Below are 14,001 nucleotides of genomic sequence, written 5' to 3'. Positions count from 1 at the left end.
AAAGGGTTTCATGCCTCAGAAAATGACCTTGTCCTTAATATTTTTTTTCTTTTCACAAAAAGAGCTGACTTGCCTAGCCATCCTTAAAATAGAACTAATTACCATCTGTTAACAGACCCCTAATGTTCTGACTATAGATCCCTATGCACCATTCCTGGTTTCACAGCCATGATGATAAATTGTCTGTAATTCAGAATTTATGTGGAATTACATTCGTTTACCTGGGTGACCCACCACACATTATGGAGGCTTCTTTTGTAGAGGCTTTCACACTGAATGTTGAATTCTCCAAAGAAATGCAAGGGCAGTCTTTTAGTCTACCTACTCTGTGAGCTATACCGTAGAAAAGGAGCATTAAGATAACACTGATGAGTCGTCTCTGATGCACACAGAAGGGAAGGAGCCAACAAGGGCAGAGAGTAGTGAGAAACCTAGATCCTCCTTCCAGCTAGTCCAAGTTCGTGCAAAGGCAGTCTTAGAAAACTGGCTCATTTCGTACTGAGCCCCACATTCCAGGAGGAAGAGGAGCTGAATCGTGACTTGTTAAATAACGATACAGGCTTTGAGCTACTTCTGGGGAAACATAGCATGGAATGATCTTTTCATTCTGTTTGATTGCATAGTGCCAAATTTACCCAAGCAGCAGAGAACATGACTCACTAGGAACCCTGAACTTCGTTCATATGCACAGAGGAAGAACCATTTACCCCTGTTCCAGCTACTGCTTCACAGTACCCAGGTGTCCTAGAACTAGTGCTGGATTGACAGGCCTTGAAGACTCCACTCAGCCACACATCAAACTAGGGGTTTCCTTCCTGTCTCAAAAAAAGAGGCAGGACTAGTGCTATTTGACCAATTGTATTGCAGAATACAAGGGGAAGGGGCAGACATTACACCTGCAGTTATAAGCCAGTGCTGGTCTAGCCATATGACACCTTTGCAACCTTCTCACTCTGCCACACCAAACCTGAATGGGAGTTGGAAGTGGTAGGGAGAGTTCAGCCCCTGAACAGCACCCCATAGCTGTGTGTTATTTGTTGATGGTATAGAAGTGCTTGTAATGTCAGACGGGACATTACATATTGTTATCAGTGCAAGTATTTAATGTTGACAATTATCACTGTCAAATATAGAGGTGACTCTGCAACAAATGCCCAGGAATTAAATTGATACTTTTTTATTTTTTTTATATTTTTTGAGTTTGTGACCAATATGTTAAAATCATCTGGAAGACCTGATGCATTTTATTAATTCAGAGATATTTCTTCCCTTATGCAACTCCCTGAAAGGCAAATCAGAAATAAAATGACACTAAAATTGGAAAGGCTCTTTATTTCCCAGAGGCTGTAGCCTAATTCAAATGGAAAATTCTGCTATCAGCTTTTCCTCTTTTCACTTTCAACAATGGACAGGCAGTAGTCATATCTCAAACCTGCCCTCTGTAGCTGCGAAAGCTACAGCTCTAACAGCTCTGTCAGAACAACAGGCGTTTCCACTTCTTATATCTGTGTGTCTGGATTGCTTTTGTTCTAGAGAGTTTTGGATGTAGCACTTTAGAGGCAAGAGATCTGTCAAAACTCCCCAAAACCAGAAATCTCAGAAGGAAAATCTGATGCAGGAAAACATACAACATAGTTTATACCTACTGCTTGTTCTTTTCTGGTTAATCAGATGGAAGAGGGAAAGTATTCCATGGGGATCAGTCAACTTAAGTGCTCCCTGGCCTTTATTGGCTATTTTAGGTATTAGGGACACTTCAAATTTTTATACAAGCAATACCAATTATGGTTGGCAATAACAATCTTAACTCTCGGAGTTGACCTCAGTTTTAAATTTTAAATTCTCATGATGATATCAGAATTTCACTTAGTCAACATTGATAGGCTGAGGACCATGCATTAAGGCACCTTCCTGTTTTTCACTACTGACTCATCTTCTACCTAATGAATAAAGAATGAAATTAAATTAAATTATCACCTTCTTTAGTCAGAAAAGGAGAGGCTTAAAATAATAGGGAGGTAGGAAGGATTTTTTTTTTTCTTCATAATTTGGTTTTATTTGCCATTCATGAATCCTTTAAAAGGGTAGGGATGCTCCAGTGGAAAGCAGGAACTTGCGGTGTTATCATGTCAGACATAGCTGTAAATCTGTATGAGTCCAGAAGCTTCCACCTGTAAGGGACACTGGCTTTGGGAAGCTGCTGATTGCAGTTTGTGCTGCTTTGTGATCCACACACACTAGAGTCAGCTGTTCAGACTGGATTCTGGAACAGGAAAAAGGCTGCGGTAATATACAACAATCAGAAAGCCCATACTTCTTAACAAGGCACCAAATTCAGAAGAGCTCTATCGGAAAGGATGCTCTTCCTAGCTGTCCAGATATATGGTACTGAGTCAGAAAAAGGCTGAGAATTCAAGAATGTCTCTCAGAGACACCATAGCCCTGATGGTCTAGTCTTTGTTTCTTAGCCTGTCAGATTTACTTATAGGTGTCAATCTTTTGACAAAATAACCAGTATGCTTGAGTATATCCACCTCTTCCATTCCTCATTACAGTGAAGAATGGAAACAAAACCACAGGACATCTAGCCACAGATCTTCACAGATTTATTTATTTATTTATTTTAAATTCTCCTCAGTTTAATTCTCCACCTTTCAGACTCTTTCTTCATGCAACAGAGACCATTATGCTACAACAAATCCGTATGTTGTGTATATGGAGGGAGCACCATGGTTATACATGAACATCCATTTCCAGATTATTAATTGCGGTTAACCCCATGAAATGGAGAATGAATTTAGCCTTTTGCCAGCTGTGGTTCACTTTTAATATTATCCACCAGAGGGCAATGGTTCTAAAACACAATCCCCCATTGAGCTGAAGCTGTGAAACTGTTTTCAATAGAAATGTGTTTGAGACTTTAGCCAGCACTTGAGAACCCCCTCACTGCGCAACTTAGCTCACTCCTCAGGAGGCTTGAGGGGTTTCAAACAAACAGATGGGCAACAGAATCTAATGACAGACCATCTGCTCAACACCACAGAGCACAGGTGAGAAAGCGCAAGACATTTCTCCAGCTGTTCCTTTTCGCAGGGATCTTGTAAACCATACGGTGTTGCAGTTAAGTATCTAAAACAATAATAGACATTAGATCTATCACAGTCCAAAGATAATGAAAATGAAACCTTCTCCTAAAGAAAGGTACCTCTCAGCACTTTTAAAATAATGCTTTGCTATCCTTTCATAAGTGCTTTGCAAAGAGTAAATTTCAGTTAATTGTAATACATTTCTCTCATATTTCCTACTGGTCTGTGCTGAACTAGGACTGTTCGTGCCCTGCACAGGACCTTCTACTCTATATGCATGGCAAAATCTCCATCTTTGTGAAAAGGAACACAACTTCAATTCAACGTCAACATCTGTAACTACAGTTTGTCACTTTTTTTTTTTTCCCAGCTGCACTATGCACTAAGCAGTCATGAGAGCAGGTTGGATGAAGAGGATTTTAATTCCGTGCACTGGCACACAGAATGGTCTAGAACTGCTCAGACTTTTATAAATGCTACAGATACTTAATATCACTCCCATCCTTGCACTTTGTCAACTCACATCCTATCATCTCAGTCCAGTTCTGTTATGTGTAGCTTCAAAAGCTTTTCATTCCTGGGTGCCATGTCCTCCTCTTCTTCTTGTAGTGTGCATTCTTTAATCTCATGAAAACAGCTTCTGTTTGCATTGTGTGTACAAATCTACTAGTCAAAGTTTATAACTCACCTTATAATCTACACTAGGCTCAGGTTTATAAACCTTGCCACCTGTATCTCCCACATAATTCAAACATAACTCTCTATGTCTCAATGTCATAGAATAATATGGGTGGAAAGAACCTCTGGACATCACCTAGTCCAGCATCCTGCTCAGGTAAAAGTTAACTTTAAAGCAGATCAGGCTGGTAAGGGATAGTCTCAGATGAGTTTTGCAGTCTACAAGGTTGGAGACCCCACAGATCTGTAAGCATTTATTGCAGTGCTTAACCTCTATTAGGGAGAAGAATTATTCCTGTGTACCCAACTGGAAATTTGCTTGCTTAATTTGTGACTTGTCACTAAGAAGATTCTGGCTTTTCTGAAATAGGCAGTCCCCATTACCTTGGGTAAAATCCACAAAGGTATCGCATCTCTTATCTTGAAATTACACATCTAATTTCCTTTTTAACTTTTAAACAATAAATAACAACTTTGCAAACCTTTGTGATCTTTACATTCCTTCTTGCTACTCGGTGCTATTTCTGCTGAAGCCTAAATATCCCAATCACACCTTTATCATACTGAAGACCTGCTTCCATCTTCTGCTTTGACTTTTTGAGGATTTTTACATTTAAGGCAGTGTTTTCACAATATTTTTGCTATCACCATTACCTTAGGGATATGATGTAGCAGTTGTAATGTACTCTAAGCTATGCTTGTCTGTAAAAAGGACAGTGAATTTCCTGCTGATAACAAATGGACAGGTTTGTCTATGACAAGTTGATCTGGCATTTCAGATACTCCATGTAGAAAATTCAGAGCAGTGCTCGACTTTGAAGTGGCTAAAAAGGGGTAGCTACAAACCAAGCAGTTTTAAGAATCAATTCTCTCTCTCTTACAGAGTTTGTCTGACTAGATTCACAGTTTTAGAGATATTTGCAGTTGCATTGAACTGATGGCTATCTGCAATTTAAAACAGTCTGAACCTAATTTTCATCAAGCAGAAAGTGGATTTATAGCTGCTGAAGAACTGGCTATTTTATCCTGGTTTTGAGACATATCACAGCATAAAGCTTCCACTAAGCAAACATTCTTTACCAGTCTTTGAAGGCCCTATTTCCTGAAAACATGTACCTAATACAGGCATATATAACATTCTTGTTTCCAAGCAGTTACACCTGTCTGCAGCTGAATGCTTGTCTCATCTGGTCTGTGTTGGAACCCTTTGATTTCTGGCCATTTTTCACTCCTTGTGAACTTCACATCTTCAGCATAAAAAGGTTTTTCCAAGAGTAGAGGAGCTAATCATAGAATCATAGAATCAGCTGGGTTGGATGGGACCTCCGAGATCATCAAGTCCAACCCTTGATCCACTACCGCTGTGATTACTAGACCATAGCACTGTCACATCCAGTCTCATCTTAAAAACCTCCAGAGATGGAGAATCCACCACCTCCCTGGAACCTTGTTTCCTGCAAGTATGTGCTTTTTATGCCCTCATCTCCCACCTTAGTTCAGAGCAATGCTTATTCTTCTTCCTACTCCTTCGTCACCAATCAGACAGTATGGTTAGTTTGCAGGCTGCACATTACACTTGTCACACAAGCCAGTGGGCTTAATAAACCTAGAGCGAGTAGAAAGCGTGACAACTGAAATCTAGCTGTTTAAATCTTAGTGGATTGTCAAATCACTTATCCTTCTACCTTATTTCTGATTTTCAAAAAATGTATAGGAATATGAATGTGTTTGACATTCCATTCTTCTTTCCAATTAGACTGGGTTTGACAAACTCAAAAGTTATCAATGGGGGACACAGACAAGATACTGTAGGAGCTTCACTTCCTCAGAAAAACAGGTTAAAATCTCTTTGATAATGGACTAGATTCTTTGCTCAATCCAAAGATCACTTAAGATAAGCCTAGGACAAATATTTACTTTAAAAGAATACAAGATAAAGGAGTCAAGGGAGGTTTTAACCTGTACCATTGTGTAATGACTTTCAAGGAGTGGTTGTAGAAGCCTAAATTTTGGCAGAAGGATATCAAATTCCTCTTATATTTGGCTATGCCTTTATATCCACAGCAGGAAGAAGCTGTATTGCTAGAATTTTTGTGGTGATTGCATATCAGTTGATAATCTCTTCCACGCTAAAGGTTTAGATTATTAAATTCAGAATAATGAAAATGATGCTAGGCATATTCTATTCTAGTAGTTCTGACACAGAAAGCTGCCTGGTCCAAAAAATAAGTATAACCAACATTTAGATATGATAAAACCATTTTTTTAAAAAGAAGACAATGATGAAATTGAATCATATTAAACTATAATTCCATTCTTAATTAGTTTCTTAAAGAAAAGGTAAGCATTTCCAGGCAGAAGGTGCTGTTAACATCTTAAATTACATAAAAATGTCATAAATAACTAAGAATTTGTCAGGAATAAAACACTGGAGCTTGAACAATCGTTTTACAAGGACTGGAATTTTAACCTCAAGTCTGGTGTCTCCATAGTAATATCAAGAAAGGAGAATTGAAATTCAGGTTTATTTTTACTCTACACATCACAGCTTTTGTCACAAACCTTCTAAAAAATGTGTTGTGCATATTTCAAAATCTTGCCTCTCTGTAGACAGATGGATATATTTAAAAGGCTCAAATTTTCAAAAATAGACCATTATTTTTGAATACCCAGTTATCTTTTGTATTTTGGGAATTTTAAACCCAGATAACCTTGTAAGACCATGTTGAATCGATCGAGTTTTCAAAGAATTTCAACACTGAATATCCACTGAGGCACATGGGCCACTCTATCTGAAGGTCACATCTGTCACTGAGATGCCTATGTGTGTTTTAGAAACCTATGTGAAGATGTTCAGATGTGAGATTTTGAGAAATGAATGAGGGCTATGAATTTTGCCTTTTGTAAGAATTCAAAGCTTTTTCAAAAAAAGCAGTCCTGTGCTAGTGAATTTGATGTATCTGCAATGTACCAACTTTGTCCACAAAAGAAAAAGAAAGAAACTTCATTTAATTTTTAGAAGTAGGAAAATATCTCCATAATTTCCTTTTATTTAAATGTTGAAGTGGTACAGAGCAGTGGGACTTAAGTCCCACAGTAGTGGTAGAAAACAATTGCTTCTCAGATCCTTCAGACCCTCCAACTCTACCTTCAGTAGCAAATGGGAGATGGATAAATAGAGAGCTGCATGTTTAGCACAGGGATTAAAGAATTCTGAGGCAGCTGCTTGCATTCTTTCAAACTTCATCTGCATTAGCAGTGGACAGTGTTCTGGAACCATGCACAGCTGACCAGGATCTACACATGAGTTTGTTAGGTTCTTTACACTGATGTGAGGTTTGCCCTCTGCCCATATGCTTTGCCTTTTCAAGAGTTACTCAAAAGATGAGTTGATTCTCAGGTAGAGTATACACAAGGTAAGCTTGTAAATCATATCAGGGATTCTGTTCAGTTCCAGAAAGAATACAGAAAATTGTCTTTCCTTGATAGCTTTTCTCTTGGAGGTATGTTTTCTGCTAAAGCAGTTATATCATATCCCTAAAAGCTTAGTTGTTTCTAGTTTACAGTCACAGAGCTGTACATCTGAAGACTTAATTTTTTCTGATGCAATAGTAGCTTTCATTACATTTCTTTATTCTGTAATTGTCCACTGTGTTTATATGTCTTCCCCAGATATTTGTTGTCATAGGACATGAGTTACTCCTAACTGAAGTTGTTCACAGAGTCTATTGCAAATTTATGACAGAGGCATTTCCTGAGCCCCACTCACAAAATTATTAATGTAATTGTGACCTTGTCCTGGTATTCCAGAATTACAGTGCTACACAGAGAAATTTTAGCAGTAGGTATTACTGATGCTGCAAAAAAATTACATTATTTTAATTCGAAAGGTCTGTGTTGTGTTAATACGCCTAAAACAAAAGTGAAGCAGCTGCTTTAAGGTCCCTGTGACAGTGCTGCTGGCTGAGAAGATCACCACCTCCGTGCAGTTTTCTTTGACCCCTTGTGCATGAGGCTGTGGTACCCATAGCACAGGATGGACAGCGCATGACCTAATGGTATTTACAGCATAATATTGTCACACAACCACCATCAACACATTGTAGCACGGGCTGCTTGGCTGCAAACTAAGGCAGCTGAGGAGCTGACCTAATAGGCTTCTACTTCTGCTTCTTCCTGGCAGAGATGTAGATGGACAGTTGAGAACAGAAGTCTTCAGGTACTACAGATACGCCTGAAAAGGACTGGGAGTCAAAGGGGCAATACTGTCTCAGTAGCTTAATAAAAGTCATTTTGCCACCCCTTGGCTGTAGCAAAATTCAGCTGTCTTGCAGATTATGAAATAATTATGTTAATTCTTTTACAGGAAACAAAATCGTTCAGACAACTTTCCTAGCCTAAGTTGCTGGATTTATTTTCATTCTGTGTCTTTAGTCACAATAAGCCTTGTTCTCCCAGCCCTGTCTAGATCCTTCCATGCAGCCAGGAGCAGAACAAATACTTCCTGAGACCCATATAGAAGATTTGCCTTCAAGACTAGTCTCTTTTTCTGTAGAAAATGCCTTCTGTTGTACAGCAAACCACATTTGAATTTGTAGTTTGACAGCACCAGAAATGCTATAACCCCCTTGTTTTCATTTACAAAAACTGATATATCTTCTCTTTAGTACTTAGCTTTAGAGTAATTGACTTTGATGTACTATCTTGTGTCGGAAGACCTTCTTACCTAAAACAGGAACAGAATTAAACATTCAATGGCTGTTCTACACGGTTTTATTTTGTAATTTATATGAATATATGTATTTTGGTTTTAAAATGATGCAAAGGACAAGATTTTAGGAGAAAAGTATAAGACATTAGAGAGTTCATATTATATTAAAACAGAATTCCAAATATCTACAGTTTAAGTCTTTGTAATCCAGCAGACAAATACACAAAGTACTACTGAGCAAGGTAACTGCAAAAATTACATAGTGTGTACATCAATGGAGAAAAAGGTTAGGATATAACCTGAAGTATGTAATGAAAAGGAGCAGGATCATATTTTAAAGTGTTGAATATTACAGAACTTATTGACAGAATAAGTTATCAAGGTGTTACTGGTGGCAGTGAACAGGCAATGAAGAAGTGTCTCAAGAGAAATGACTGCAGATGGACACTTCTGAAACTAGATCAGGCAGAAATACAAACACCTATTGGGAGCAATTGTATTCTGCATGGGAGGTGAGCTGGGTGAGGTGAACTGGGTAAGGTGATGAAGTAAAAAAATGTCAGAAATAGAAAAAACTTATAAATAAAGCACTTCTGTATCTTTGGGGATGAAAGGTGTAACAGGAACATAAACCACTAGTATTCATTTTTCAGAGATGGACCAAAAAACCCATGAAAAGGTGACACATTTAAATCTTCAAATGAACAGGGGGAAAATGTGGGGGTTTTTTTGTTGTTTTTTTACATTGAAGCAAACTGAACTAGGCTAATTGATGCTATTCAAAGAGAGTACAATGCATTGATATCTCACAGTACCAAGCTATAGCAGATAGAGTGAACTTTATGAAAGGAGCTAGAAGAGGCTCAGACAGCTCTGGTCCCCACTGGGAAACTACCGAGTTTTAACAAAAAAAAAACCAAACAAGAGGACGTGGCACATTTTAAGTGAGATTGACCTTAATATATGAAGTTGTTGACCCATAATTTACAGTGATTTAGTACACATGTGAAGCTGTATCATGTTGCTCAATCATTCCTTGTTTTCAGCATTTCGCTTTATGTTAGGGATCAAAGATGTAGATATACACATGGGTCAGAGCATGGGCTGTTTTATCTCATGTTTGCAAAACACTCTGTTTTCTGTCTTATATGCTACAGGCATCAAATCTGAGTCTAAGGGGTGCGAGTATTCTGTGTCTATTGAAATACTGATATTGGAGATATAATACACACCAAAAAATTAAGTGCAGTGGGCCATAGTGTGTTGGTAACACATGACTCCTACATCTCTCAACAACAGGAAACTACATTAAGAGATCACATATGCCACGCAGCCCCCTACGGTGCTTTCTGGACATGCTGAGAGACTTTCAGATAGCATCAAAGACTTTCAGATACTGTGAGCATTCTCAGCCCTACCTCATCAATACAGACAGGTATATTACCTGGCAATTAAAAATCGATTTGGAATCCTGTTCTCCTTGTTGGCAACATTGTTCAAGATGCTTTGATTATGAGCTCTTCTTTTCAGGGGAATTATTTATTTATTATAACTTGCCTCTCACAAAGCTGTGGCAGTTTGATAGAATATGACACTAAAGAAGAAAACTTAGCTCTTCACTGCCTTGTGTCAACATTTGCAGTAACCCACTCTAGCCAACACCAATAATTTGCCATAACTCTGCACTAATTTAGGTATCTGCAGAGAAACATCAAGGAAAAATCCATTAAGGCAATTTTCCAAGGCAGAGCAAATAAGTCAAAGATCCACGAATAGAAGGTAGCCTCAATTTCACTTATGATGCCCCAGGTGTCTTTGAACTTGCTGTCTCCTAGATAGTTAAAATAATACCCCTATGCTAGATATAGAGAGAAATGTTTTCTTTTAATTATGCCTTTTTACAATATTCCATGTCCTCCTAGGTTTGCCCCATTCCACCCCAGCCTCCACAGCCTACTGTTGTTCCAAAGCCAGTTCAATCTGTCATACATGTTCCATTGCAACCAAGCTGCCCAGGCCGAGGCAAGATGGCAAAACTCATCAATCCAGAAGAGATGACATCCAGGGATTATTACTTTGATTCCTATGCTCACTTTGGAATTCATGAGGTAATGCTTATTTTTATTTCAGCAATTATTAAATAACAATGTAGTAATAATAATAACAATAATAATTATGTTTTCTTTGATTTATTACTTATTTATCCCCATCCCACTTGCTTATGATTATATTCCTCTGCCTTTTCTCAGATGAATGTACAATCTGGTTAAGTGCCAAAGATCTCTAGAGACCTGTACCCCAAACCTCCATCCCACTTAGATGCTTACATATGAGTTCTCCCCAGAGCTTATAGTAGCTATCTGTACAGTGGTGAGCTTTACAAGTGCATCAATTTAGTGCATTTATGAGGGCTGCAAACTAACTTGATTACACATGGAAACTACATTATTGCTGAGTTAGGTCTTCTGTTCTCTTGCATATTTGATCGTAGTCAGCAGCACGGCTACTCCACGGACAAGAGAAGCTGAGTAGTTTCTTGACTCCTGGCATGTTACTTGAATTTCTGAATGCATAAACTGCATTGATGGGAGCATTAAGCTCAGTCGTCTCCAGTAAATACACTCCTGGAAATAATTCAAAATACACAGTGGACCATATTTATCTTCAGAAAGTTTACTGTAAACCAGTTCTAAAGAAAACACTGATATCTTGCCCACTGATATTTACATGTCCCAGGAGGACAGGATCTTTAAGACTAGGATGCAGAAAAGCAACAAGGTGAAATGAATCAGTGGCACTTTTCACAAACTGCATAGCAAACAATTTCTATTTCCATTACTCTAGTAATTGTTTGTGGGGTGTATACATAAAAGTAAGATTTCTATCTGCCAATAACATCTTACCACTGTAGCATTCAGAAATTCAATCCAAGAAGGGAAGAAGAGAGAGGAACAATTGAGTGGGAAGAAGACCTAAGAGAAATTCTGAAGACACATCAGAGACCTCAAATCAGATTGATCTCCTCATGAAAAGATACAGTCATGTAGGTCTTGGGGAATTCAGGAAGTATGTTAAGCCTCTTGCTGAGGCTGGAAAGCGGGAGGTTTCCTCCTTGCCTGCAGGAGGTGTGCACTGGTAGAGGATGTGTCAACAAGTAAAGGAGCTGCTAAAGGAGGTTGGCAGACTTTGGAGCATCAGGAACATGAGGAAGAGACCACCTGGATCTTCTCTGGGAGCCTGAAGATACGAGAGCCTAAATCCCCAGCTGTGCTGGAAGGAGGGGCAGTCAGAGTCTATACTTACCAGGTTTGGAAGTGTAGACTCCTCTGATGGTGAAGGCTGGAAACTTGTGACTTCTGGTAACAGGAGGAAGGCTCTTGATCCACTTGCAGGTCTCTACCTACAGAACAGAGTCAGTGACTTCATTGTAGATGAGGGGCAGGAATTTTTGTCCAAAAGATTGTTAGAATCAGTTGACCCTGAACCATGGAGAAGCACTGGGAGCAAGTGCCAAGCGATAGCAGCAGAAGAGTCTCCCTCAGGGGACAGAGGCCTCCATCTGCTGAGAAGACCTTCTGTCAAAGCATTTGGATCTGAGACATGGTGTAGAGGCTGCTGACATTTGTCCAGCCCTTAGACCAGCCTCAGACTACTGCTGCTGCTCTTCTACTTGAGCAGCAACGAGACCTGGAGCATATCAAGTGTGACTAGGCAGCTCCTAGGATGATGATCAACAGCAAGGTGTGCTGTGCCCGGTGTTTTTTTGCCTCAATCCTAACAGTTCAAATGGCTTGAGAAGAAGTGCTCCCACAGGTCCACAGTTGGTTGTGCAGCTGGTGTCAATGATAAGTTTTCAGTTTTTATGTCTATTGCACACTCTTTAAGGATTGAGGTCTGCTAGGAAGAGATGCAATCCACCTGAAAAAAAACAGGCCAAAAGGCATCGGTATTGACTCTTGGGGAGACACCACTAATGACCGGCCTCCAGGCTGACTTTGTGTTGATGATCACAACACCTTGAGAGCAGCAGTTCAGTCAGTTTTCATTCCACTGTCCATTTTTCATCCATTTTTAAATGAGGATGTTAGGGGCAACAGGGTTGAAAGTCTTGCTAAAATCAAGATAAAAACATCGCCCCTCTTCCCTCATCCACAGAGCCCATTATTTCACCGTAGAATGATACCAAGTGGTCAATCATCTCCAAATTCATGCTAAATATTCCCAGTCACCTTCTTGTCCTTAATATGTTTGGAAACTGTTTCCATGAGGGTGTGCTCTATCACCTTTCCAGTGCTGATAGACTGATTTTTGCCTGATGCCAAACCATGCTTTATGATGATTAAAAAAACCCTTTTATTCATCTGCAGTTATTGCGTACAGATAGTCTCCTGCCAACACAAGTAAGTGAGCAACTGATACATGTAACAATCCAGTTCACTAGTGCCTCAGACTGCATGACAGTGAACAGATTCTTTTTACACCAAAATTAAAAAACCCATTTGCCTACTTGCTTCAACTATGAAATTACGGCAGTAGTATAAGCAAAAGTTCAGCCTTCTAGACCAGAAAAAAACCATTTTCAGAAAATAAAAGTGTGTGCTGAGTGGCCTACACTTCTCTTGAAAATGGCACTTGGGTCTTGACCTGAGTCCTCTTTATTGATATAGTTTGACTGACATATGCACACCTGAAAGCAAGGGATCAATGGAATTAAATGCATGTACTGCTGCTATCAGTGAATGAAAAATCAGCACCTAACAATGACAACTTAAAACAGTGAGATAGGGGTCGGGGTTATACATTAATATCTTCTGGAAATTTGTCAGATAAATGAGTGAACAGAAGAGTGGTAAGGGAGGACCACACAGCACAGGATTTCTAAGCTCTGCTATGGGCTTCCTGCCTCACTTTGGGCAAAGCTATCAAGACTGCTATCTTACAATGGTTTATGAAACAATTTCTTTTGTGTTCGAAGAGGAACCTCAGAAGGTCCCTTCGTTGAGGCTCTGGGTTGTGCATGCTTTAGGAGAAGAGGAACGTTTGGATTTCTGTATGGCCTCTGTCTATTCCCAAAGCAGTGCTGTGGTTAGATTACGTTCTGGTTGTCAATTGTAAAAGTGAAGTAATAGCAAAATAAAATTGTACGAGGGGCAACATGCTGCTTCTTAATAATTCAGTTCTAAGTAGCTATCATTTTACAGTTGCTTTGATGTGTGCACCCCAAAATATTTGAAAAACCCTTCATGTTGTGTATTAATAATGCTTAAATGATAACATAGGAATGCTTTCAGCGGCAGTGTTGAATGCATCTAAGCACTTCAAATAGTAACACAATGCTTTTATTTCCATCACAGGAAATGTTAAAAGATGAAGTGCGCACATTAACCTATAGAAACTCAATGTATCACAATAAACATGTTTTTAAAGATAAGATTGTCCTTGATGTTGGAAGTGGCACAGGAATCCTCTCCATGTTTGCTGCAAAGGCAGGAGCCAAGAAGGTATATGGGGTAAGAAGACTTTCTC

At 39.1% G+C, this 14,001-nt stretch overlaps 1 protein-coding gene across 3 annotated transcripts in view; it reads left to right on the top strand.

Moving 5' to 3' along the window:
- Positions 1-14,001, top strand: part of PRMT8 (protein arginine methyltransferase 8) — a 57,638-nt gene that overhangs the window by 20,082 nt on the left and 23,555 nt on the right. For all 3 annotated transcript variants that reach the window (XM_017830165.1, XM_017830166.1, XM_017830168.1), the window contains exons 3-4: positions 10,398-10,583; positions 13,830-13,985. In XM_017830165.1, the coding sequence (XP_017685654.1) occupies positions 10,398-10,583; positions 13,830-13,985 (342 nt within the window). The remainder of the gene's footprint in view (positions 1-10,397; positions 10,584-13,829; positions 13,986-14,001) is intronic.

The sequence above is a fragment of the Lepidothrix coronata genome, unplaced genomic scaffold, assembly GCF_001604755.1.
Source record: "Lepidothrix coronata isolate B3197 unplaced genomic scaffold, Lepidothrix_coronata-1.0 Scaffold174, whole genome shotgun sequence".
Classification (NCBI taxonomy): domain Eukaryota; kingdom Metazoa; phylum Chordata; class Aves; order Passeriformes; family Pipridae; genus Lepidothrix; species Lepidothrix coronata.
This window is presented reverse-complemented; position numbering and strand designations above follow the sequence as displayed.